General features: G+C 38.3%; 1 protein-coding gene across 4 annotated transcripts in view; it reads right to left on the bottom strand.

Annotated features, from left to right (window-relative positions):
* The window catches only part of FOCAD (focadhesin), a 150,702-nt gene that overhangs the window by 938 nt on the left and 124,271 nt on the right, over positions 1-25,493 (bottom strand). For all 4 annotated transcript variants that reach the window (XM_039357061.1, XM_039357059.1, XM_039357060.1 and 1 more), the window contains 15 exons: positions 22,781-22,928; positions 22,513-22,632; positions 20,643-20,765; positions 19,759-19,836; positions 17,307-17,378; positions 16,223-16,325; positions 15,275-15,355; positions 14,258-14,386; positions 11,842-11,957; positions 11,248-11,508; positions 9,132-9,221; positions 7,142-7,319; positions 5,300-5,397; positions 2,324-2,572; positions 35-110 (listed from right to left, as the gene is read on the bottom strand). In XM_039357061.1, coding sequence (XP_039212995.1) covers positions 35-110; positions 2,324-2,572; positions 5,300-5,397; positions 7,142-7,319; positions 9,132-9,221; positions 11,248-11,508; positions 11,842-11,957; positions 14,258-14,386; positions 15,275-15,355; positions 16,223-16,325; positions 17,307-17,378; positions 19,759-19,836; positions 20,643-20,765; positions 22,513-22,632; positions 22,781-22,928 — 1,922 coding nt within the window. The remainder of the gene's footprint in view (positions 1-34; positions 111-2,323; positions 2,573-5,299; positions 5,398-7,141; positions 7,320-9,131; positions 9,222-11,247; positions 11,509-11,841; positions 11,958-14,257; positions 14,387-15,274; positions 15,356-16,222; positions 16,326-17,306; positions 17,379-19,758; positions 19,837-20,642; positions 20,766-22,512; positions 22,633-22,780; positions 22,929-25,493) is intronic.

A 25,493-nucleotide genomic window follows, 5' to 3' on the forward strand; every position in this document is an offset into this window, starting at 1 on the left:
TGGAAGTCTATAAGTAACTCAGTTTTTACTGTACCTTTCAAAAGATATCTGGAAGACTGAGAGAGCATTTCATTAGGATTCTCCATTAGGCTAAACAGCCAGTCAATAAACTGTGAATAAATTTAAAACTCAAAAGTTAGAATTATTTTTTTTAAATTAAAATAACTCAATCAAGCTTTCTCAACTTGTCCAGACATGTTGGAATACAATGATTGCCATCTCAACAGTCACTGATTATGTGGGTTGGTGCAGATGGGAAATGTAGTTCAAAGCATTGGGGGGGAGGGGGGTAACAAAACTTTGGATAAACCTGCTTTAATTAAAGTTGACAAGCTGATGCAGAAATTTTCATTATTGCTTAAAATATATATCTGTATTCAAATATAAAGTCCAAACTGTTTTATATGAAATACATTTTAATGACAATCCAACATATTTGTGATGAGAACAAGGAAATGTGTGGGTATTTAACCATTCCTTCAAAACAGGAAAAAAATAAACAAAACACAATTTCTTGGAAATGATAAAACCGAGACACATTAAACAAACATATAATCTATCACATGATCTAATTCAAGTTCTCAATCCTACTGGCCAATGGTGATTTATATTACATGCTGATCTATTACAACTGAGAGCTGCAGGTTACCTTGCATGTAAGGAAAAACAGCACTGCTGCTATTCTTTTAGGACAGTGATGGCGAACCTTTTAGAGACCCAGTGCTCAAACTGCAACCCAAAACCCACTTATTTATCAGCGGGTGCTGGTGGGCGTGGCCGCGGTGGTCATGGCAGACTGGGTGGGCGGGGCCAGGGCGGCGGGGGCCAATCCCTCACCATCCCTGGGGCATGGCACGCGTGCCCACAGAGAGGGCTCTGAGTACTGCCTCTGGCACGCGTGCCATAGGTTCGCCACCACTATTTCAGGACTTTGAAAAATTAATCGTTGTTTGTAAACCTTCTTAAAATCCTAGTTTGTAAATAATACTAATTTATTCATGTTATAAATCTGTTAGTGTTAGGCAGCACTTCAGAATGAAAGGCATGCTGAAACAGCATCTTTGCACACCTTTTTAGAGCATCAGTATCTCTTCCCAGGAATCTATGGCCACTTTCCAATGCAACCCCATAGCTCTGACAGGTGCTCTTGCAATCCTGGAAAGTATGAATTTCATTTAAAGACCTGTCAAGTTTTATATCTACCTCTTTGTGCTTCGGTGTGTTTTATGCCCAGCCCTAATTTTCAGTCATGCCAAGCTCTTCTCGTACTGCGTGCATTTCACTGGAATGATTTTGGGAGGATGCTGCAATTATCCACATGCCACTTGGAAGATATGCTGGGTGGACTACAGTTTAAACTGCCAACACTCCAAACATTTGTACATCAATCTGAACAAGTTCATAGCTAGGAAAGAGGTTATGATGTCTTTAAAAATATACAGGTACTCCTCGACTTAGGACCACAATTGAGCCCAACATTTCTGTTATTAAGTGAGACATTTGTTAAGTGAGTTTTGCCCCATTTCATGACCTTTCTTGCCACAGTTGTTTAGTGATTCTCTGCAGTTGATAAAGTTAGTAACACGGTTGTTAAGTGAATCTGGCTTCCCCCATTGACTTTGCCTGTCAAAAGGTCGCAAAAGGGGATCACATGACCTTGGGACACAGCGACAGTCGTAAGTATGAACCAGTTGCCAAGCATCGGAATTTTGGTCACATAAGCATGGGGATGCTACAAAAGTCGTAAGTGTGAAAAATGGTCACTTTTTCAATGCCATGGTAATTTTGAACGGTCACTAAGTGAACTGTTGTAAGTCGAGGATCACCTGTATTGGGAAAGATGTAGGTGTGGTGGGAATTCTTTCTTTAATCATCAGTTCCCTCTATAAAACCACATAACAACTATGAACAAATGTAAACTGAAATCAGATCTTAATATTAGAATGCAGACGTGATGGTCTTCTGGTCAAGGAGTGAATGTACCCACAGATATAACACTATTTTCTCAAAATATTTATGGATTTATTTAACTGTTGTATCAATATACCGCTGCAATCTACAGATGCCCATTTCTCCTATATGTGCTGGTAGATCAGAACCTGTAAAGCAGTGTTTCTCAACCTTGACAATTTTAAGGCATGTGGACTTCAACTCCCAGAATTCCACAGCCAGCAATTGCTGGCTGTGGAATTCTGGGAGTTGAAGTCCACATGCCTTAAAATTGTCAAGGTTGAGAAACACTGCTGTAAAGGATTCTTTCACACTGTGAGATTAGACTGTTGAGTGAACTAGTGCAAGACACGATCCAACTTAAGACACATACCTTTGGCGTTTGCTCTTTCCAAGGCTCTTTGGTCAACAGAATTTGTAAGCTCCCTGGAAGAAGGTTGAGTATCTCTTTGACAGCCAAAGTATCCACTGGACGCTTGCCTAAAGCACGTGCAAAGGCTCCGTCTATTGTTTCACGCTGCCAGGCAGACCAGTCTGCACTAAGGCCAAGTAGCATGGGCATGGCGTGATCCGCCCAGGCAACCACACAAGCGGCGAAAATCCACAACAGGAAGCTCACAGCCTGAACAGGAAACAGATGCACATTTTGCTAACTGGATCGGTGAAGTCTGGAAAGGTCTAGAGTCACAATAATTTATAAATTATTGAGCTCAAACAATTAAGAATGTTACCGGAATATTTTAATGGTCTTAAAACTAGTATAATTTTTTAACATGAGCTATATCAGGCTAGAAAAAAAGAAACTTTTATCTTTCGATTTCTAGAAAGATCAAGTGAGCTTGTAGAAATGACTTAAGTATAATATTTTATAGCATATATTGCTATACTGTAAATAAGCCTGTTCATCTAATATAAAAATTTATTCAAAAGGTACAATTAGTGCACATTAATACTGCAATAACTATAGTATAGGGAGTTCCAGATTTGAAATCTGGAAGATCATATTTTATTAGCTCTGACATTTTCTTATAAATGGGATGCACCAGGTTGTAGGCTAGTTGTTAAGACAAAGATGGTGGCTACTTGGACTGTGGTGTGGGTGGTTACAGTCTTGGACTGGCACTGGGAAAAGACAAATTCTAGCCCAACTTCAGCCATCTTCAGACCACTATGTGACTTTGGGCCAGTCACTTTCTCTCAACCCCGTCTACTTCACAAGGTAGTTACTGTATGTGGGGCAAAACAGAAGCAGTGACTGCTTTGTATACCATCTTGAATCCTGAAAGAAATGTGGGATATAGATCTATAGATATACAAGAAATAAAAATAAGCCTTCACAAATTCAAACTTGAAAGCCAAAAGGGCCATAAACATAACATTTGTTTCCAACAGCTTAAAGCAAATATGCCTTTTCTCAGGATGATGCTGCAGTTGCTGACAGCACCCATGTGATCCTAGAAAAGACACAGCTGCTTTAAGGAGTTGCAGACAAGTACTCAACAAGTAGTCCTACGTATATGCCTTTAAGCATCTTTTGTCTGATTCCAAAGTGCTGTGCAATCCTAAAAGGTATTCAGCACACAAAGGTTCTATTTTTATCTGAAAGGACCACCATATGACCGTTAAGAGAATGAATTGTGGTTTAGGATTTTTTCTGCATTCAGCTTCAAGGTTATTTGTTGTAAAACAGATACTTTCCAAATCTATTACTCCGTCAGTGGTCTTGGCCCAGCAAATGACACTAATTGTCTGAGTAAAATAAAAGTAGAGTGTAATGGAATAAAAATCCTGATTCAAAGGATCTTAGTGTGAATATCTAGATAAGGTATATGAAACACTTTGTTTTCTAAATCACAAATACAGATAGTGCTCTGCTTAAAATTGTTTAACCACAGTTTGGTTATAAGAGCCTCAGAAAAAGGGACTCATGATCCATCATCAAAGTTATGACTGTGGCAACAGTGTGATCACAATTTGGGTGCTTGGCAACCAACTCAGATTTATGATGTCTGCAGCACCTTGCAGTCACATGATCATAATTTATGACTTGCCCAGCCAGCTTCAATTGAGGAATCAAAATCAATTGAGGAAGCCAAATTCGATTAACAACTGCACAGTTCACTTAATGATCATAGTAAAATCGTCATAAAATTGGGTCCAGCTGAGGATGACAACTCCTGTAATGACCGCATCATTTAGTGACTGGTCCCAATTGTGGTTGTAAGTTGAGGACTACCTGTAAAGCCAACATTTATTAATGTTGAATTCTAGGAGGATTTTCTAGTAATAGGTTTATGCTTCGTGCTGAGAAATTGCTGTATGAAACAAACCACTGCTTCCACTACAACTTCATTTGTGATGCAATAAATGCATTGGACCAAGTAAGTCCTACTATGCTCATGGAGCTTATTAACAATAAAATATGTAAATTAATAAAGTAATTCTATGCTAATAAATTCTATGTTTTCTTCAGAAAACAAGAATCAGTAAGAGTCATAGAGCAGAATTTAACCTGGCTCAGATAAAATGCTAACCTATAATGTGTTTGTTTTTTGGCTTAAAGCAGGGGTCTTCAAACTTGGCTCTTTTATGACTTGTGGACTTCAACTCCCAGAATTCCTCAGCCATTCCTCATAAAAGGGCCAAGTTTGAAGACCCCTGGCTTAAAGTGATCTAAATACAGCTCAGGGCTTTATGAGTTTTAGGCTACTGCTCAAGAAACTATAGTTCAAATATTGGGATATTATTAAGACCACATCATTTTCCAGAATTCTACTCGATCCACTGCTGACACTGATGGAAAAGAAAATAAATAAGCAAAATCAAAGTCTGGCTTGCAGTTTTCTAACCTATCAGAGTACCTTTTAGAAAGGAGTGGGGAGTCTAAAGTCTTTGGATATATTTTCCTTGATTTTCACTGCCTATGCCTATTTTATAGAGATTATATTTAATTATAGTTTGTATTTGGGGATTGTCGTTATAGTGACAATAATATGAATAATTAAATTCAGCAAAATAATGTGCATAGCAAATTATACAGATGGTTTTATGACTCCTCAAAGTAATTGAATTTTAACTGCAGCTATTTCTAAATGTATATCCAAAATATTTCCTTCCTAGATTTCATCACGATTCAGGCATTCCAGATGGTCAATTTCCAAATTTTAAACATGAGTCCCCAAATACGATTTTGCTATATTTTTTTCAACAAGCTGGCATTTTCATTATGGAAGTAATAACGTGATCTTCTCCCAGAGCAAGCATCTCTTGATATTCCTCAGAAAGAGTTTAAATCACACATTTCAACTTGTTTTCTTTATCTGAAAATGTAATTTTTTCAGCAATGTACCTCTTGGGGAGAAACATTTTGCATAGAGGCTGTATTTAAGGAAACCTTTTTAATATATCCCATGAATTCCAAGAGCCACTCCATTCTTTTTAAGACTCCTGTCAAAGCAAAAAGAACAGAGATCAAAATCACACACCCATTTTCAAGTGCTGTAATCATAATCCTACAGTTGCAACACAGGTAAGAATTCTTCAGCTACATTTCCTGTAGTATGAAATATTGGAAGTGATGTGCATACTGGGATTTAAGAATCTAAGTAGCTAGAACGTTACTTTAAATATTTTCTAATGGTCAGTAGGTGCCAGTAGTTAGTTATTTCTTGGATGGGCAGCAACCAGGAAATCCCGGAATAGTTCCAGATTAGACATGAAACTCAAAAAGCATATCAGAAGATGGCAATGGAAATAACTGTCATCTGAGAAATATCCAAGTGCTTCTTCAAAATACGAGACAAAGATCAAAGCTTCTTTTATAAACAATGGCTTCCACCTTGTTACTCTTCCATGAGTCCCATTTTTATCCAGTATTTTGCTGGTGGTGGATTTATGAACGCTGGATTTAACCAGGATGATAGAAGCATAAAGATCCAAGATGTTGTTTGTGGTTCCTTTGTGACTTCCTGGATGATCTTATGCTGTGCTCTTGGATCAATTTGGACATGATAACCACTCTTGGGAAAATTCACAATTGCCCCAAGCCTTCTCCATTTCAACACGGTGTGTCTCTGATTGTGCATCACTAAAGCCTAGAGCTTTCTGAATTATTTGTATGTAATTTTTTCCCCAAATGGATTGTTGTTAGTTGTGAAGTCGTGTCCGACCCATCACAACCCCATGGACAACGTTCCTCCAGGCCTTCCTGTCCTCTACCATCTTCTGGAGTCCATTTAAGCTCACGCCTACTGCTTCAGTGACTCCATCCAGCCACCTCATTCTCTGTCGTCCCCTTCTTATATTGCCCTCAATCTTTCCCAACATTAGGCTCTTCTCCAGTGAGTCCTTCCTTCTCATTAGATGGCCAAAGTACTTGAGTTTCAACTTCAGGATCTGGCCTTCTAAAGAGCAGTCAGGGTTGACCTCCTCTAGGACTCACCGGTTTGATCGCCTTGCAGTCCAGGGGACTCGCAGGAGTCTAAATGGATAGGTATCTATAACTTTTTAATAAAGGACTTCGAAAAGTTTTTTAGAGCAGGATGTGGTGTGTTTTTAGAATTTGTATAGTGATGTCATGATGAGGCTTATGAGGTTTATATAGGGCAGGACTGGTCCAAATCTGTTTAATGAAATACTCAAATACAATTGGTTCTTAGTTATTATTTTAACTGAATTGACTGAATAGGGGTGAGAGAAAGGTTCCCTTTTTTCACACCAGCACAGTGCTCGATGGACAAATTTATGAAATAAGTGAAACAAGTACCAGACTTTGTTGTTATTTTTTTCCCCCACTCAGATTCTCTTTATGTATTGGTAGGATCTACACAAAGCTCTGACAAAATTAAGGGGAAAAGATATACCAATGTTCAGGAAATCTGAAAGGGGCGTGGAGCTGTGAATAATATGCACCAGGAATTTATGCTGACCTGGCACAACTTACGTTTCACAAGGCCAAATGCAGTCTACTAGCAGTTCAATAAATCTCCATCTTTCGGTTGTCTGCCTGGAACTGGGGGAAGGGAGGGGATAATTGCGCATGCACAGTTCTACAGAAGGACTCGGGAGAAAATAATTAGTAAATAGGAATAAAAGGAGGTTTGATACATTACTCTACTATTAGTAATTGTAGTAAATGGAGATTAGTGGATTGCCCAGTCTTTTTTTTTTTTTTTTGGCCACGATTTCTTACCAGTGTTTTCATGGCTCAGGATTCGTGCATGGTAAAAGCTGTGCAGCAGCATCCACACAATGGTTTCTTTCTGCTGGCACCCGGCCGCAGCACTAATCACATCATTCCATCTCAGCAAAGGAAATCTGCCTTGAGAAACTAAATAAACTCTGACAAATGCAACCTTTTCCAAATTGTTCTGCAAAACAAACCATGAAATGGATGAAAAATAGGAAACGGGCTCTATGAGTGTAAGCTCTTGCTCATTATTATTTGAAGACAGGCAACATTTCCTCATGATTTCTCAGAAAAAAAGGGGACATCACCTAATCAGAAAAGAGTTCTCCATTGAAAATGTTTCTGGCGATGCTCCTGAATTTTACATTAACAAAATGTAATATTTAAGATGTGCTTGAGCATACCCTAATTGAAAAGCAGGACACAGTTCTATCCATATACTTCCCAACTCTTTATGAATTAAATCCTTTTTTCTTCCCTTCCATGCACATTTTACATACACAAACACATGAAAGTCATAGTTAATTTAAATCGTGATTACTTTATGATTCACCAATTATAGCCAGGGGTTTAAAGAGTTCTCTAATTATGGGCATGAATAAACGAGGTTGTGTAAAATGTAACATGCAGTGCTGCACAATTATTGTTCTGAATCAATACTTAATACTAATAAACAAAGGGAAGGAGGAAATCAGCCTTGAGAGATACCAAATAAAAAAAGCTTCCACAAATAGTTTATAAAACTATGATTCATGGGGTCAGAGCATTTCAAGATAGCTCAGAGAGCGAAAAAAATGTTACATGCATGCATAGGACAGCAACACTTCACTTCATACAGGAATGATTCTGATAAAGTGAATAAGGAACAGTTGGAATCCTCACACTTCTGGAAATTAATTCAGGGAGATAATCTCCTTTATTAAAAAAGAAGTTTGTTAACAAAAAGAGGCTTAGCACTCAGAACATAAACTATACAATACTTGGAGTTGTATCTCTCTCTCTCCCCCCCCCCCTTTCATTCTCTCTGTGTGCCTGTCTCTTTCTCCCATGTGGAGTCATCAATACTGATTCTGACTCAGATTGGCGGAGGTAGCAGTATAAAAGTCACGCTGCCTATCTCATCAGGGAACAAATAGACTAGTCCCTGGCATGCTACTTACTTTAAGAAAACCATGTACATTTAATTTTGTAAATCATATCATCTTTTAAAACTATCATTTGGAATACTTGGAATACTGCATCCAGTTTTGGTTACCCCGATATAAAAAAGATGTTGAGTACAGAGAAGAGCAACAAAGATGATTAGGGGACTGGAGACTAAAGCATATAAGGAACGGCTGCTGGAATTGGGTATGTCTAGTTTAATGAAGAGAAGGACGAGGGGGGACATGATAGCAGTGTTCCGATATCTCAGGGACTGCCACAAAGAAGAGGGAGTCAAGCTATTTTCCAAGGAACCTGAAGGCAGGACAAGAAGCAACGGATGGAAACTGATCAAGGAGAGAAGCAACCTAGAACTAAGGAGAAACTTCCTGACAGTTAGAACAATTAACCAATGGAACAACCTGCTTCCAGAAGCTGTGAATCCTCCAACATTGGAAGTTTTTAAGAAGAGACTGGATAGCCATCTGTCCGAAATGCCTGAGCAGGGGGTTGGACTCGATGACCAAGGTCCCTTCCAACTTTATTATTGTTATTATTGTTGTTGTTGTTGTTATTATTATGGTTATCAAGATTGTAGTTTGGTATCTACTTCCAAACTGGACATGTGGACCAAGAAGTGGTACTGTTATGACATTACTAGGAAATACCTTAATTGTTCAAATATCATTTTCAAATGGTGTCAAACTTAAAATAAAAACATAAAATTAAATTCTGCCTTATTACATGCACCTCTACTTTGAAATGATAATGGTAATGTTATGTAGAACAGTAGAGAGAAATAATTGTCCTCCACCTCCATGAAACATTCATAAGGCTAAAATGCATTTACCTTTGAAACTTCTGTAATACGTTCAATTTCTGTATCAACCATTTCCGAGAGACATTTTGCTGCTAGTATATACATCTTTACATCATCTTGCTAAAGAAATAAAAACAAATATAGGTTTTAGCCTAAGCCAAGCCATAAAAATCATTTTGTTATGACATATGATCTTAATATTCTTCTGTTTCAAATTCTAAACCTCCGCCTAATGTTATCAATGATAGCAATGGGAATAAATAATACCGTGTGCCAGAAGCAATAATGCTTTAAACACAGACCAAAACTATCTTGAGGAATAAATGAAGGATAATTGTAATAAATACGGTATCATAAATGCCCACAGTGATATCTCTATGTATTAACTGATCAGACTAGTTCTTAGTGCACAGAATTACATGAATGCACCTATTAGAAAAAACCAATCCTAACCACTACCCCATCCATTTATTTCCCAGGTTTGTAAGACCAAAAGTTTGCTTGTTTATCTGTCAGAAGCATCACAATTAAAATAAGGCATACTATATGACCAACATACATTCTTTGGAGAGGCTACCCTGGATAACAGCTGATAGCTGGCAAATCCTTTCAATCCAGAAGCAGCTAAAGAGTAGTGAGGTGCTCATTTCCGCCTGCGACTAAAATGTTGAAAAACCTCTATATATAATACTCCCAGTGGGAAAATCAAAATAGTACTACTGCTAATACTAATATTGGAATCTGTCTCTGTTGGAACAGAAACTAGCATTCATCATCTTCCTACCATTGAAGTAAGCAACAACGTCTTGGGGGGGGGGGAAGACTCCACTGAAATTTCCTGAATGCAGCCCATGCTTCAATAAGCAAGAAAACTAGACAAAAGCAGAGTTAAGAGGTAAGGCAGGATATTAAAGGCAATATAAACAGGGCGGTTGTAAGGAAGAAATATGCCCCACTGCCATGACAGTTGATAGGAAGGGTCAGACTTAAATCACTGAATGTCATGTGTACCTCCATTTTTTAAGATCAAGAGGGTTAAAAAAAAAACCCTGCTTGTGGCCTGGAAATTAATACTCTCTGGTTCAACAACTTTGTGTTATGTTACTGGTAATTAACCAGGCTCTAAATTAAAAAAAAAATCAAAATTGTTTTGGAATCCTTTTATCCTGTAACTAGATACACTCAAATTCTGAAAACATAAGAATCTAATGCATAAGAGGACTATATTTGCCTTTTCCTCATTTCATGCCACTTAAGCCTTCTTTACATTTTCCTAGACCTCAAGAATGTAAAATTCAGAGAAGTACAGTATAACTCTTGATAAAATAGTATGCCTAACTGTAAATGTTCAAATTTGCAATAAATATAAAAATAAACATAATCTTGATCAAGAGAACGTAATCATTTTTAGAATGATTTTAGAGGAACTTAGTCTCACGCACATGAGAAGACGAGGCAGATGGGAGTAGCATGAATAGCCGCACTCCCCATTTTTCCTTGCATGTGTTCAAATCAACATGTGAAAAGGGCTTCAATGTTGTCCATTAAGACTGGAGTCCCTTACAAGTCCTGCAATCTTAATTCTAAATTCATGAGCAAAATTAAATAGGACTTTGCTCTATTAAATACAAATAAACAGAGTAGGTCATTTCTAAATCCATTTGATATACAGTATCTGCCATATTAAGCCTCAATGAAAATTTTACAAAATAACATTTCAATCAATCCTATTCACTCAGTACTTCAGTTTCTAATGCAAACTCAATTCAGTGAATATCCTCTGAGTAGAATCACAACTTGAGTTAATAGATACTTTTTGAAGCAATGGAATCAAATGTGATTCTCTAGTCTAGTTCAACAGTACAGTAATCAGAGAAGCAGACGTTTCTAATGTTGATCTAAGTTGTTCTCAAACTAGACGCACGCTCATTTTAAAAAGTCCAAGAGATTATCCTACAGCATACTTGTGTAAGGCAACCTCTACGAAAGCGCTGATGAAAATATTGTACGCAGTAAAGTATCTGCATATGTCACAGCTCCTTCATTTTCATCTAGCCTTTCCAGTTCACCAACCTCTTTTATCTTCCCAAATGAGACCTTTTTTTCCAGCAAAGTTTTAATACTTCAGATGTTTATTTTTCCCTACCCAAATCTCATCTGGCAAAAGCTCAAATATCTTCTCAGCAGCCTTGCAAAAACAACTCCAGCTGTGCTGAGTTGGGCTAGGAGATTTCATAGCTTGGTTGAGTCCTTGCAAAATATTCCAGCAAAGGTCTTGGTTTTTTGACTGTTTCTTTGCCTCAAAATGCTGCACCATAAACACTTCAGTGAAGATCTGCTGTTTGTCTTCTGCTACATATTTCATCCACAGAGGTAAGGAAGTAAAAAGGTATCTCTTGGCTTGTATCTGATGAGCAAAAACAGAGCATTAGGGATTCACAAGAATCTAATATGCATTACAACATTAAATCACAGTTGATTATTTACTTTATTATTTTCAACAAATGTCTTTGAAAAATACCCGCACATATTTGAAGAATACACAAACCAGTACGAACTCATATTACATTTGTGGATTTTTTTTTTTTTTGTTCATCCAGAGAAAAGGTTATTTTTAACAAGAGAACAAATCTATTACACTAAATTACTGAATGGAGAGGAGCCACACAGCAAAAGGAGTTGACTTTCCACTTCCACCCCCAAGACTGAGAAATAGAACCATTAGACAAAGCACACATACACTTAGACTGTAGACCAGAGGCGGTGCCACCCACATGCCTAAAATCATTGCTGCATTCTGAGAGGATTGGGCCTGGGTCACAGCTAGTTCAATACACAACTGCTGTATTTCTTCCCCTAAAAGAAAAATGATGGAGAGAATTGAAGCCATAAGAAGACACAGCAAAAGGATTGGAATAAAACATCAACCTCAGCTTCCTATAATTACTCTTCCAACTCTATTGTGTTAGAACTCAATAACAGAGTTGGTCTACTATTAGCATAGAACAGTGTTTCCCAAACTTGACAATTTTAAGGCATGAGGACTTCAACTCCCAGAATTCCACAGCCAGCAACGCACATGCCTTAAAATTGTCAAGTTTGGGAAACACTGGCATAGAATAATAGAGTTGGAAGGGACCAACTGAATAATAAAGTTGGTCCCGTCCAACTCTCTATGTCAGTGATGGCGAACCTTTTAGACACCGAGGGCCCAAAAACCGCCCAGCCCCCTGCCCCCATCCTGTCCCCTGCCCTGCCCACCCACAGTGTCACCTACCGCTTCCACAGCCCACCACAGATCGCCCAGGCAGCCCTGCAGCACCATGGCGGCCATGCCCTCTGCCTGCACTCTGCAGCATCATCTGTGTGCAACAGGCCGTGAGGGCAGAGTCTTGTCCCTGCTGCCTGGCTGCCATGTCCTTGGCTGCGCTGCTCCGCGCAGGCTGCGCCTGGAGGTGATTCTCCTGGGGGGGGCTGCTGGTGAGGAGGGGGCCTTGGGGGGAGGCGGGGCTGGGATGACAGCACATGTGCCCACAGAGAGGGCTCTGAGTGCCACCTCTGGCACGCGTGCCATAGGTTCGCCACCACTGCTCTATGTTTTATGTTCTGCTATCACCCATGGAAATTTCCATTGCCTTGGAAAACATAATAGAATGTTAGTAATGTTTCAAGGACCACTAAAAAAGCAATACACTAGTGGTGATTCTGGTTGAAACGATCATCAGAGACTAAATAAAGAAAGCAATTATCCAACTGACCTCAAATTTGTTCTTTATGTAGGGGGGGCAGGGGAGGAGGGGGGAAGGGGGAGGTTGCCTGGTTCTGAGCAAAAGTGAAAACTAAATGAAACCGACTTTTTTTCTTATTTGCTTATTTCATAGCCATGAAATATTTATTTCATTTGCTTACACTTAACATTTACTTTGTTTGCTACATTCCAACACATACCCAATTCAATAGACTACTGTAATTACATTTTGATTTTGTATTGAGTTACATAAATTATTGTAAAAGTATAATAAAGCTAAAATCCAATTACAGGAGCACGATCATGTTAAATTGAAAAATTTGCATTCGTCGACCAAGGCCAAGTAGGACTTTAAACAAATTTAAATATGTTAGAATGGAAGAACTCGACTTGACTTTAGATTTAAGCAAACAGTACAGCGAAAGTGGTATTGACACGAACTGAAAATAAATGCTAAGGAAATAAAGGAATTCGTAACCAGTTCTCCGCTGTGTATCCAAGTCGTATCATATAGGAAGAGGATCCTGCACTTCTGCTCTAATCCTATTTCTTGAAATCTATCAGACAAATTTAAATTTCCAAAAGTCACTGCAAACAAATGATGTTCTGCAGCCCATTAAGATACAAGGAAATTCATAACTTGAATGTATAAAACAGCGGTTCTCAACCTATGGGTCGCGACCCCATTTGGGGTCGATCGACCATTTTTCGGGGGTCGCCAAAGGCGGCGATCCGCCATTTTCTCCCCTCCGGGGGCGGCGCCACGTCGCGCATAACGTTTGTGTCGCCGTCACACAAACATTGAGAACCGCTGGTATAAAACTTTCTCCTTCCAAGATCTTTCTGTAAATAATGCTTAATAATGGATAAACAGGAATAAATAAATAAAAATGTTGCTCTATATCAGTGATGGCGAACCTTTTAGAGACCAAGTGCCCAAACTGCAACCCAAAACCCACTTATGCATCATTGGGTGCCGGGTGGGTGTGGCCCATTGGGTGGGTGTGGCCCATTGGGTGGGTGTGGCCCATTGAGTGGGCGTGGCTGCGGTGGTAACAGCAGAATGGGTGGGACTAAAAAGTTCAATCAATCAATTCCAATTTTGCAAGATCTTTTTTTTTCCCGCGAGTAGTTGAAATTGACTGATTGAACCTTTTTTTTTTTTTTGCAGATGGCGGTGGAGGCCTAAAGCGAAAAGATTTTATAAAACCCAGCTGAAGGCCTAGGACTGGGGCGACAGCATGCGTGCCCACAGAGAGGGCTCTGAGTGCCGCCTCTGGCAGCCGTGCCGTAGGTTCGCCACCACTGCTCTATATTAAAGGAGAAGATTTGATGAAGTTATTTATCTACTCAAAGGAATATGGACAGGATTCACTCATTTATTCTTTAATTTAAAAAAAAAGCATACCGAAATCTAGCCGCAGCAGAGGGGCAAGAATTGATGCCCAGTTCAAAGGGGGATACTGATAGCTTCCTCCAATCAATGCAATGGGTGCCATGGCTGCCTTTAAGACACTTGGGTGAACTTGTTCAGGCCCTAAAACAAAGCCTCCAATTATCACTTGAACAATTAGATACCTTGATTAACTGACATGACTTATAATGATAAAAACAAAGAATCACGGGATTACTTTTCGTAGGAGTTCTAACTGTATTTTACCGAGTTTTCGAAATACAATCATTTGTTTCTCCATAGTAATATCTGGTATGAAAGCCCTTCATCAAGTAAGGTCCAGATCTATTCCCCCCCTTCTCTCCAGGTATGCAAAATAAGTATATAAACACTATCCAGATGCCCCTCCATTTTTCTCCAAAGAATCCCAATTTGCCATGAAAGAAGTTGAAACTAACACAAGCAAATGACATTCACCATCCTTTATTCCACAGTCAAGGGGTCCCCGACCCCCAGTCCATGGTCTGATGCTGGGCCACTGCTCTTTTGGAACCAGGTCACGGAAGTGGTGGGGAACATGTGTGTGCGCACAAGCAGCTACATTTGTGAAAGTGGCACGTGCGCAAAAACTATCTCCTCTCCCCATCCCCGCTGCCATCACTCCCTCAGGCTGGAAGGATTGGAAACCACTGCCATAGTCCACAAAGCAGACTCTTTGCTTTCTATTAGGAACATTTTCTTGTAAATGGTAAAAAGTGGGATTTTTGGGGAAAAAGTGGAGGAATGTTCTTGGTTGTGTCCATATTACAGACATTAAGAACATGTAGAATTATAAGTTCACATCAGCAATATAAGTCTTCTCCAGTTGTAAAAGAGAATGCTGATAATTTCTATAGTAAAACAAAAACAAAAATGTTTGGACTATCCTTTCAATTGTCATGTCACATTTGTGGTAGAGAAGAGAAATAATTATTTCTTCTCATCACTGGAAGATGTTTTGCCCGTATAAGATTTTTTTGTTTGTTTGTTTACCTTTCTTTCCGCCTTCTATAATGAAATCAATGGCTGCTCTAAGGAAACTTTTCTCAGGGAGGTAGCTAAAGTCGGAAGGAACTGTAAAGACAAAGGCAAATCGGGTTAACCATTTTCACATTCACACTTGACAATTTTACAGCAGAATATAGGGGGGTGCTTGACAGTAGAGTTCAAAACTAAGGTCCGTGCATAATATTTGTGTAGTATTCTGGAAACAGTGGACAGGATCAACTCAAAAACTAACTTTCAAAAGTTGATGGAATTAGCAGAGATGGCTAAACTGGCTGTTTTGATAAAAGAAAAGAATGTAAGTACTTTTCTTTCTACTTGGAAACCACTTCTTGAGGTAGAAAAAAAAATGATAATATAACTTTTGATTTTACTGATTAGATTGATAGAAATGGCTAGTTGGTACTCCTACGGAAATGTAAAAAGTTGAGATTTGATGTTAATCCCTTATTCTATTGTAACAGAGGAAATCGGAAGTCAACTCCTTTTTTTTTCCTTCCCCCCTTTTCCACACTTCTCTTTTTCCCCTTCTCCTACCGTTGTTCCTTCCTATTTGCTTCTGTATTTTCGTATTTTCTGTTATAAGTGAATAAAACCTTTTAAAGAGAAAACAAAACTAACTTTCATTTCATTTAATTAAATGAAAGCAAAGATTCTTGATCACAGGGCAACTTAGAGCAGGAGAAAGCAGGCTGTGGGAAATTCAGTGAGAGCTAGCAAATCAGGAACACATTTTTTTTCTACCAGAGTCATCAACAGGTGCCCCCTCTCTCTCTATGAACTGAAAAAAGGACACTCTATACAAATTGATTTCATAGCCTCAAAAATAAGACCCAGGCTCTGAGGGGTGGGTGAACTCTATTTGAAATATCAAAACTTTTTTATTGTCATCTCACTTCCTGAATCTACAATCTCATATGAGAAGCTTCAACTTACCAGATGTTCGACTACGGGTGGCAGACATATTGGAAAGGTACAAATGTCCTAACATCCATGCTGCGTTTACCTGAAGGCCTATCACCCCAGAAAAGCTGATTGTCTGCAAGGAGAAGCATCACAAACGAACCCAAATTATAATTCATTTTATGTAGGTTATCATTACTACAAAATAAATGCCACTAGTTTAATGTGGTGTTCCCCATAATATATGGGCACACTCCATATTTAGGTGAGTAGACCATACCATTCTGTAGATAACACAATAAAATATGCTTTATTCTTTGAGGAAAAATATAGGCAGGTGTTGAAGGAAGGAATGCCCCACCTTGACCATTCAGTTGTCTGTGAATACTTTCCCTGTAACATAGCTCATGTCTATCCTAAATAAGAAAACTGTAATCCAAAACAGGAACACTACCACAACAAAAAGTCACCTATATGAAACTATTTGGGGATTGTTGCCTGATTATACATATACTTGGAAGTCGTTCTGTTCAAATGGAAGTATACTTCGTTCTGTGAATATTTAGTAGGTGTAAAATACAAAAAAAGTTTATAAGAAATGAAACTAAACTAATTTTGGAACTAAGATTCCAAAATTGGAAAGGGAATTTTAACCAGTATGACCACATGTGCGTGTTGCTAATAAGGGGTCTTTTTTCTTAATGATTAGTTTTCTTAATGAGATAGTTCACTACAGGCTGGCACGAAGACTATTGATAAAGCTGAAGATGGAACTACAGTATGTCAGATCTAATGGATAGCAGCTTCAATGACTATTTCCCAACCTCCTTAAAAGACTGATATGATTACTAGCCATTTTCAAGCCAGCTCTTTCAGAAAAGGAAATGGGCCCAGGAAAGAAGCAAGGTAATCTCAGAAAGAAAATATTATGCATTTGAATCATATTAATTACATTGGTAACTAGATTATTCCCTTATATTTAATCATTTTACCATGTCACAAAAAATGTGACAGCAATTTTTGGAATAGAGCACCTGATGACTTGAAGGACTGCCTAGAATAATCCCAAACTTTATCCTGAACGAATTGCACAGCAATGTCAATAGGGTAACCATACCTGAGTCAGGGTTCGGATGACTTCATTAAGTTTGCTTTGAAATTGAGAGGATTGGATAGCTTCTGATTTCAGCTATTTAAAAAAAGAAAAAGAAAGAGAAATGGGAGAACACTGATGGGTGAAAAAGTCAAAGAAAGTCACAGAAAGTCAAAGCATCTGCATGGTGAAGGACTTTCATGCACATACACACGCACCTACATGCATGCAAATGATTTATTTTAATGTTTATTTAATATGAGAACAATTTTATTTTCCAACACCAAAGGCATGCTGCCAACAATTTTGGGTATGGTGTAGTAGTTAAGGCGCAAGGCTAGAAAACAGGAGACATTGAGTTTAAGTCCCCCCTTAGCCAGGAAAGCCAGCTTGTGACTTTGACCCTAGTCACTTTCTCTCAGCGCAATCTACCTCACAAAGCTGTTGTTGTGGGGAAAATAGGAGGAGGAAGATGTGTTGGGTGAGTTTGCTGCCTTGAGTTATTTGCAAAAATAATGGCAGGATACAAGTAAATAAATAAACCACATGATATCACACTCTATAGGTTACTAAATAAGGAAGCATAAGCGAATACGAATAAGCCACTTATTAAAATGATGCTTTATCTTTTCCTCAGCTATTTGTTCGTTGTATTTATTATATTCAGAAAAACATCATACTCCTTCTTGCCATTTTTCCCAATAACAGCCCATTCAGACTAGCCCAAAGTCACCCAGTGAGCTTCTGTGGTTGAAGGGAGGTTTGAATTAGGGTTTTTCCAGGGTTAATTCTATATTTAACCACTATAGTATAGTATCTCTTGTGCAAAATCTATACCTTTGTTGACTCTGTATTCACATGTTATTGGAAAACACCAATCACTTGAAACTTATGTTATTTTTATCAGTGCACACACACACACACACACACCACACACTCTTTATACAATATTTCATCACCCTAAAGCACAGATGTCAAACTCAATTGCGTCACATGACGTAATGTGACTTATCACAATGTTTTTTTGCCTTTGCAGAGCTGGTGTGGGCGTGGCCTGTGCATGATGCCTCCGGCCCGTGTGACGCTAGTTTGACATCCCCGCACTAAAGTATAACTGAGGAAAATATTTTGTAATAATAAGCCAAATACTTAATATGTTGCATCATCCAGAAGAAACCAGAACTGATCTTCTATATATTCTAAAGAAAAATATTGTGTAATCACACACTAAATACTTAATACGTTGCAACACACAGAAGAAAACAGAATTGAGCTTCTATATAGTCTAAATAAACATCTGTGTCTCATTCGTGCACGGAGAGATAACACAGACCACGCTGTCTGGTGAGGCAAAGTCTGTTCTGCATCACAGATGGAAACTTTGGGAAACCGCTGCTGGTTTCAGAGGAGAGCACAACACAGGAGAGGTGCTAGGCTGGCAACCCACTCAAATTCTCACCTAGATGGCCCCAAGAATTCTGGAACTTGGATAACCAAGACATCCAGAGGAAAGCAGGTCGAGAAGCCTGTATTTGGAGTTTGCTTTTGGACATATACACAACTTCTCTCTCTGTGTAGTGCAGTCACACTGGTCTTTTTTTTTTTTTTTTGTTACACAAGAACAGTCTCATGCAAGTTGTTTTAGCACTTTTCTATAAAAATCGTGTATTTTTTTTTTTTAAATGTAGAAGGGTTTTTCTCCAAAAGGGAGAATAGAGATATGGGAAAATAGTGGCTATGATTATTAAGAAGTAGCATAAAAAGAAGGATGGGCAACAGTCTCTGCAGGCATATATATACATCTCAAGACCCCTTGCTCCTTCTGTACTAGCGTTCTGCCCTAGCCTTATATCCTTTCAGGCAGCAAGGAAACAAAGTGATATGACAAATTGTAGTCAGTAGAGGGCTGAGGAAGCATTGCCAGTGTTATTGTCGGGAAAGGTAGAAGTGTCATCTATGTAAAGATCATATTTGGATGTTTATGTACTGCTGTCCATATAAAATTTGGTGTGCCCCCCACCCCGCAAAATCTGAACCACTCTGGGGCAGCTCTCAAGGAACTAAAGTTGCCTAAATTTCATGTGACATTACAGTTTTTTCACCGGATAGGAGTATATTTTTGCAGCACTATGGGACTCGTTTAATTCACCTGAAGTATATAATGTAAGGCGCGAAGAATCGAGACCATATGGCAAATTCCAATTCAAAGGATTTATTGCTCAAGCCTAAACACAAGAATCTAGTCCGCTGATGGTCAGTACTAAATTGGTGCTAGGTAAAAGTCAACAGAATTCAAGAAGGGCTGGACTTGGAGCATCTGTGGACATGTAACGATTCTAGGCTGAATCCTTTCTTGACTCCGACCCCAAGCTCTGCCTCTTCTTCTACATCGACTCTATAAAGTTGCCTCCCTATTCTTATATTTGAAAACTATGTAAATTCAAGACAGAAATAATCTGGCATGTCCTCATTTTACCTGTATCATGGTACTTTCAGAACCCATTAGAGAGACCAACCCATTGACCGCTGCTAGTCTTTGCATTGTAGGAGCTCCCTAGAATCAAAGCAAAACCAATGTTTGTTAGAGAAAAGTGAATGTTCTTGAACTGCTTCCTGCAAGAAAAAAGATTGCCCTCTCCCAAATCCTTTCACCCACTGATCCAATGACAGACATCCCGATACCAAATATGCTGCCATCAGCATTGTGAAACGGATAGCTTTTTCACTCATCCTCTCAGGATCCAATTTATAACCTATTCAGCCTTTTAATAATTTCAAAAATGAAATGCAGCTACGGGACTCTGTGGTCAAAAAGAGAGGAACAGCACAAAAGGGAAGAGAAAAATGACTCCTTAGAAACTTTCACCTTTAACCACTTTAACCCTCGAAATCTTTGTGGCTGCTTTTCTACCCGTTAAAAAACAATACTGTGGTGAAGTAACTGGGGTCGGGAGAACAGATGGACAGGGAAGTGTTAAGCAGCTTCACTTAACTTCTACCATACCACTGGTTTTCAGTTAAAAGCAGTGTAGGAACCAGGAAATGCATCTGTTTGGCCCTGGGTCAAACTTAGTGCAGCCCGGTTCTCAATGATCTGGAAAACTCAGAAGCTCATTCAGCAACACTGCATGAATCCTGGAACTTCAGATGTACTTTATGGGTGGGAGAGATAGAAACAAAAGAATGGATAGAATCAGCCCATTCTAAGCCTCAAGACTTCCCATCAAACACAGCTAGCAAGAAACAGGCTCCTTTATTCCATAGTGGTTTTGAAAAAAAAAAAAAGCCACAGACTGGCACACTGCATTCCTAGGAATGGTTAAAGCTGTCAGTCAACTCATACAGTTACAAGTGCTTTACCTCGGCAAGTACAGTTTTCATCCAGACTGGAAATAGCTTATTGCTGAGAACGTCTGCTTTTCCATGTCCGCATACAGACAATCCATGAACAAGGCTCCCCAAGGCTAAGGCAAAACCTGGTGTCTGCCGCAGAACAAGACATAAAGCAGGCAGCACATTACGAAGTCTGTTTGTTTTGCATTGTTTCAAAAGTGAGAGAAAAAGAGTGAGCAAAGGGGCGGGGAAGAGAAATCCTTAATTTAAGTATGAAGCATACTGAAGTACTGTTGTGAGTTCTTTGAAATAAACAAAATCTAAATGCACTCAAGCAGGGAAAATGAACTTGCAGTGTATAGTATTGCACACAGAGCAGCTCTTCTTTCAAACCAGATAAAGTGCTGCTTAAGATCAAGTGTAATTAAAAGTGAAAAAAAAAATCTTAGCATTAACAAACAAAAATATACCAGATTAAAAGACTGCAAAGCCAATAAATGGTTTCATTATACGGTAAACATCTTTCCCTTCCACTTTGAAGTGACCCTTTTCAGTTTACTAGTGTTCTTTATATAATTGCATTAAAAATTAGCAGGGTAGACTGTGAGCAGGGAAACAGTTGACATAATGACATCAAAGTACTGAATAAGATGACCATGTTTTATGGAGCAGCCTTTTTCAATTGGTACCCTCCAAATGTGTGGGGATTATACTCTTAAAATTTTCAATTATTTGGACATTGTAAGAGGAAGTTAGTCGACAATGGCAAAAAAAAAATATCAGGAGTTTGATATTTTCTGAATAAGTATTTTTACTAAAACTTATTATACTTTTCTGAACTGCAGATTTAAATTAGGCAGAGGCAGGAGGAAGAAGGAAGGAAAAATGATTATACAGACACAGTTTACTTATAAAACAAATTACAATATCTTATCAATTAACAATTGTAATGTGTTAATATATGTCAGTTTTGTGTCCGTTAAGTCTTTTGCACAAATACTTTCTCCCATTTGTCCTAGGAAGAATCTAGAGGGGAGAGGCTGAGGTACCACACTAGAAACCGAGAGACCAGGAGTTCTGGTCCTGCCACAGGTACAAACCCAGTTACTCTCTCACAAGTCAGGGAATTACGCAACATCAAACCACTTCCAAAAATTCTTGCAATTAAAACTGCAGGGACGTGTCCAGGCAGTCACCAGAAATCCAAAACTGATGGCACACATAAAAATTCAGGTAGGTATTGTGGGCAGGTGATAGCATATATCACAATGGAAGGGAAGTATATGAACGTTCTTCTAATCTTATGTGTGTTCTTGTTAGGTCCTGATAAGTGACAAATTTGACATCAGGATTCAAAACAAGGCTAAAGTAATATCAAAGCATTTCAATCTCCCAACAAATTTCATGACAAACTTCAGAGTGGCTGTTTTGGAAAAGTGGGAGTTGCAAAGTTTTCAGGCCATCTCAGAATGTCTTAACCAACAAAACAGATTATTTACACATTATAATTGTTAATAGATAAGGTACTTGAAATCTGTCTCAGCTGTAACCTGCATCTGCATATTCTAACTATTTTTCTCTCCCTTTTCCAATTTTACATCCTATCTCAGTCTGAGAACTGAAGAAGCTTCTTGGATAGAAGTGAAATGTTTTCAAGGGGAAAAAAAATGAGAAAATCCAGTTGCCTTTTGGAAAAGCACCTTTGGGACAATCATGACCTGGATGATTAAGAATCTCCACAGACATACAAGACTAAGGTTTCCTGATGCCTCCATTTCAAGAAGCAGTTTGATTAGCTGTTCAAGTCATCCATGCTGTTGTTGAAAATATTAGGATGACATAAAATAGTACAGAAATATTTTGAAAGCTTAACATTGATCTAAAAGCTTGATATGACCTGTTGATTCATTTCTGTTAATTTCTGCAGCTTGTCCATAACCTCTTCAGCCTCTGTAGCCTCAACAATCCTAGTGCTGAATGCAGAAACACAGACACAGGCAATTGTGTAGGCAAGAATCTAGAAAATAGAAAAAGTTAAGAAATAATTAGAATGAATTCATTTTTTAAAAGTATGCTTTATGTACACACAATCTGGGAAATATAAACATGCTGGAGAAACAGCAGATGAAAAGCAAGCATTGGAAAAGTAAACACCGTCCTCTTACTTCCTGTAATGTTCGGCTTTGGTCTTCTGCATCATCCAAGTATTTGCAAAGTTTACGCAGAGAGGTGGAGATGTGACCTTCAGAATCTGTCAAGTTGCTGTGACTCATCAGTGACAGAACGAGTCCTACCCCCAAGATACATCCAGTGCTAAATATAGGAAATTGGAAGAAGAAAAAGTGTTGAGACAGTCAGAATTCTAATTTAACCAGATATAGAGAATGCTTATTTTTTTTTCATATTCCAGGAGATTCTGAATTTTCTATTAGTGTCATTTGTAAGAAATCACGATGGTGTCAAAATGATTACACCTGTGATGACATGATCACATGACTGGTATAATTACACACTTGTGTCATGCATACAAGTCATTGCATTTACAAGACGACATGATTATAAATTTGTTTCTTGTTTACAAATGTCGTACAAATATTAATGTTTATAGGTTATACGGCGGATCAATGTCACAATTCCATTTTACATTCATATATTAAAGTTGCACACAGCTACAGAACTTTATTTTTAAGTGAATGTTTAAACAAGTATATGCAATCATCATTCAGTTCACAGCAGTTGATAGATAACTGAAGAAACTGATATATCTGAAATAAAATTCATTACAACAGATCTATCACTCCAAGTTGTGCCTGACATACATACATACATACATACATACATACATACATACATACATATAATTTATTAAACTGGCATGTCACTCAATAGTGCTTCAAGCATAATTGGTTCCACAGAAAAGCTCTGCAACTGAGGCAATGTGAAGAGATATGTACGATAGCCTTTTCAGACAGGTTATACTCATCAAATAACAAGATACCTCGCTCCTACTCCACAGTGTGGAAGTCCCTGCTATTCAATTCTTCTACTGGAAACAGTGAAAAACATCTGTAAATATATGATACTAGACACATCATGCAGCACATGCTGTGACTCATGATAAATATCCGCATTGCAAGAACTATGTAAATTTGCAGATTAGTCTCACTGGCTAGTATTAAGAGCTACATAAAAAAACAATTATATCAGTGATGGCCCTGGTATAGTCATACCTTCCCAGAACTGAAACATATTGATTCCATTCATGAAATAAATCTTTAAGAAAAAAATAATGCTGGTATAACAATTCCTCATTGTTGTTGCTTTAAGAGTTGTGTCCGACTCTTGTCGACTTTCTAGGCAAGTGCTTTCTATGCTACCCTGTCAAGCACAGCTTCTTTCCGTTGTTGGATGCCCATTTTTGCATCAAATTTGATGTTATCAATCCAGCGTGTTCTTTGCTCGCCCCTTCTTGGCATTTCACTCTTAATACTTATGTTTAAAAATTACTTTGTGAGGAATCCACCACTAGATGGCAATAAAGTCTTATAAGTAGGTTGCAACTGTGGTGTCAAAAAAAGCTACCTGTATGTGAAACTATTAAAAAAAAAAAAAAACCCATCTCAACAAGCTGGCTCCCATAAACATTTTTAATTAGATTACTTAGAAGCATTTATTATCAATACTCTCCAGAAACTGTATATTCTTATGCTTCTAAAAACAGAGAAGAACTGTTTTGAGACTGCCATCAAATCACAGAAACTCCTGAGTGACTTTCATCAATGCCCAGCTTCTGTCCACTATCAAAACCTTACGTTAAAGAGTCAAGGGAATCTCTGCCTGCAGTTGGGAAAGAAACAGAGGAATTCCACTCGTGTGAGTGAAGCTCATTTACAAGCAGATTTGATGCACAAAAGTTCTTGGGTTTTTAAAATTTATTATTTTATTACAGCCATAACAAATAATCATGACTATAAATGGATTGAACTTGACACCTTGATGACCATTAAAAAAAAACCCCGAATCAAACTTTGTAAAATGTTTAGAAAAATAAACAAAGGATCCTCTCCCCAAACAGCTCAATCAAGATGGTGAACGTTCCCATAATGAGTAAAATCAGAGAGAAATGGAAGCCCAAATGGAACGGTGGTTACAGTCAGATGCTTATTTTTAAACAGTTTGTTGCAAGTTCCACTTGTATAAGCTGTTGTTTTGAATACCCCCCCCCTTTAGTTTCGCTCAGCTCAGAAATGGTATTGTAGGTGTGGAGAAAGGGGGGGGGGGTTAAACAGAAAACAAAACGCAGAAGCACAAAAAAATAAATGAAGGAGGACAACAAAAACAGATCCTCAGAAAATCAACAGGTTCAATGATGGGACATTCTTGTTATGAAAACTGTACAGTTTTAGTTCAAAAAGATTTATTTTCCTTCCTCTTAAAAATACTAGATGGCAATGGTTAAGCAACAGCCTTGATTGATAACATATTTTATGGTAAGACATCACACAAAAGGCAAATCCTTCTTTTCACAATACACAATTAAGTTATGGAGACTGATGCCCCTAATTTAGGGAATTAAGTGTATTAAGGAAAAATAGGGTTTCCGGTGGCTATCCAGAGCTGAACTGAAATATTTTGGAGAGATTTCCCCAGATATAAAACAGGATTCCCTCCAAAATGAAAGAATCAAATTCTGAACTTCCTGAAAGACAGATAATGAACCTGGAAAAAACACCATTTTCTCCGGCGTCAAATTTCATTCCGATCCTATCCCATTCACCCTTAGAAGCATAAGCTCTGCTATACCTTTTTCCTTCTCTACTTGGGCCTTAATTGTTATTTTGAATTCTATGCTCCTTCTGTAGTTCTCTAGTGTACATA

This window comes from Crotalus tigris, unplaced genomic scaffold, assembly GCF_016545835.1.
Source record: "Crotalus tigris isolate CLP2741 ecotype Arizona unplaced genomic scaffold, ASM1654583v1 scf7180000018862.1388955, whole genome shotgun sequence".
NCBI lineage: Eukaryota > Metazoa > Chordata > Lepidosauria > Squamata > Viperidae > Crotalus > Crotalus tigris.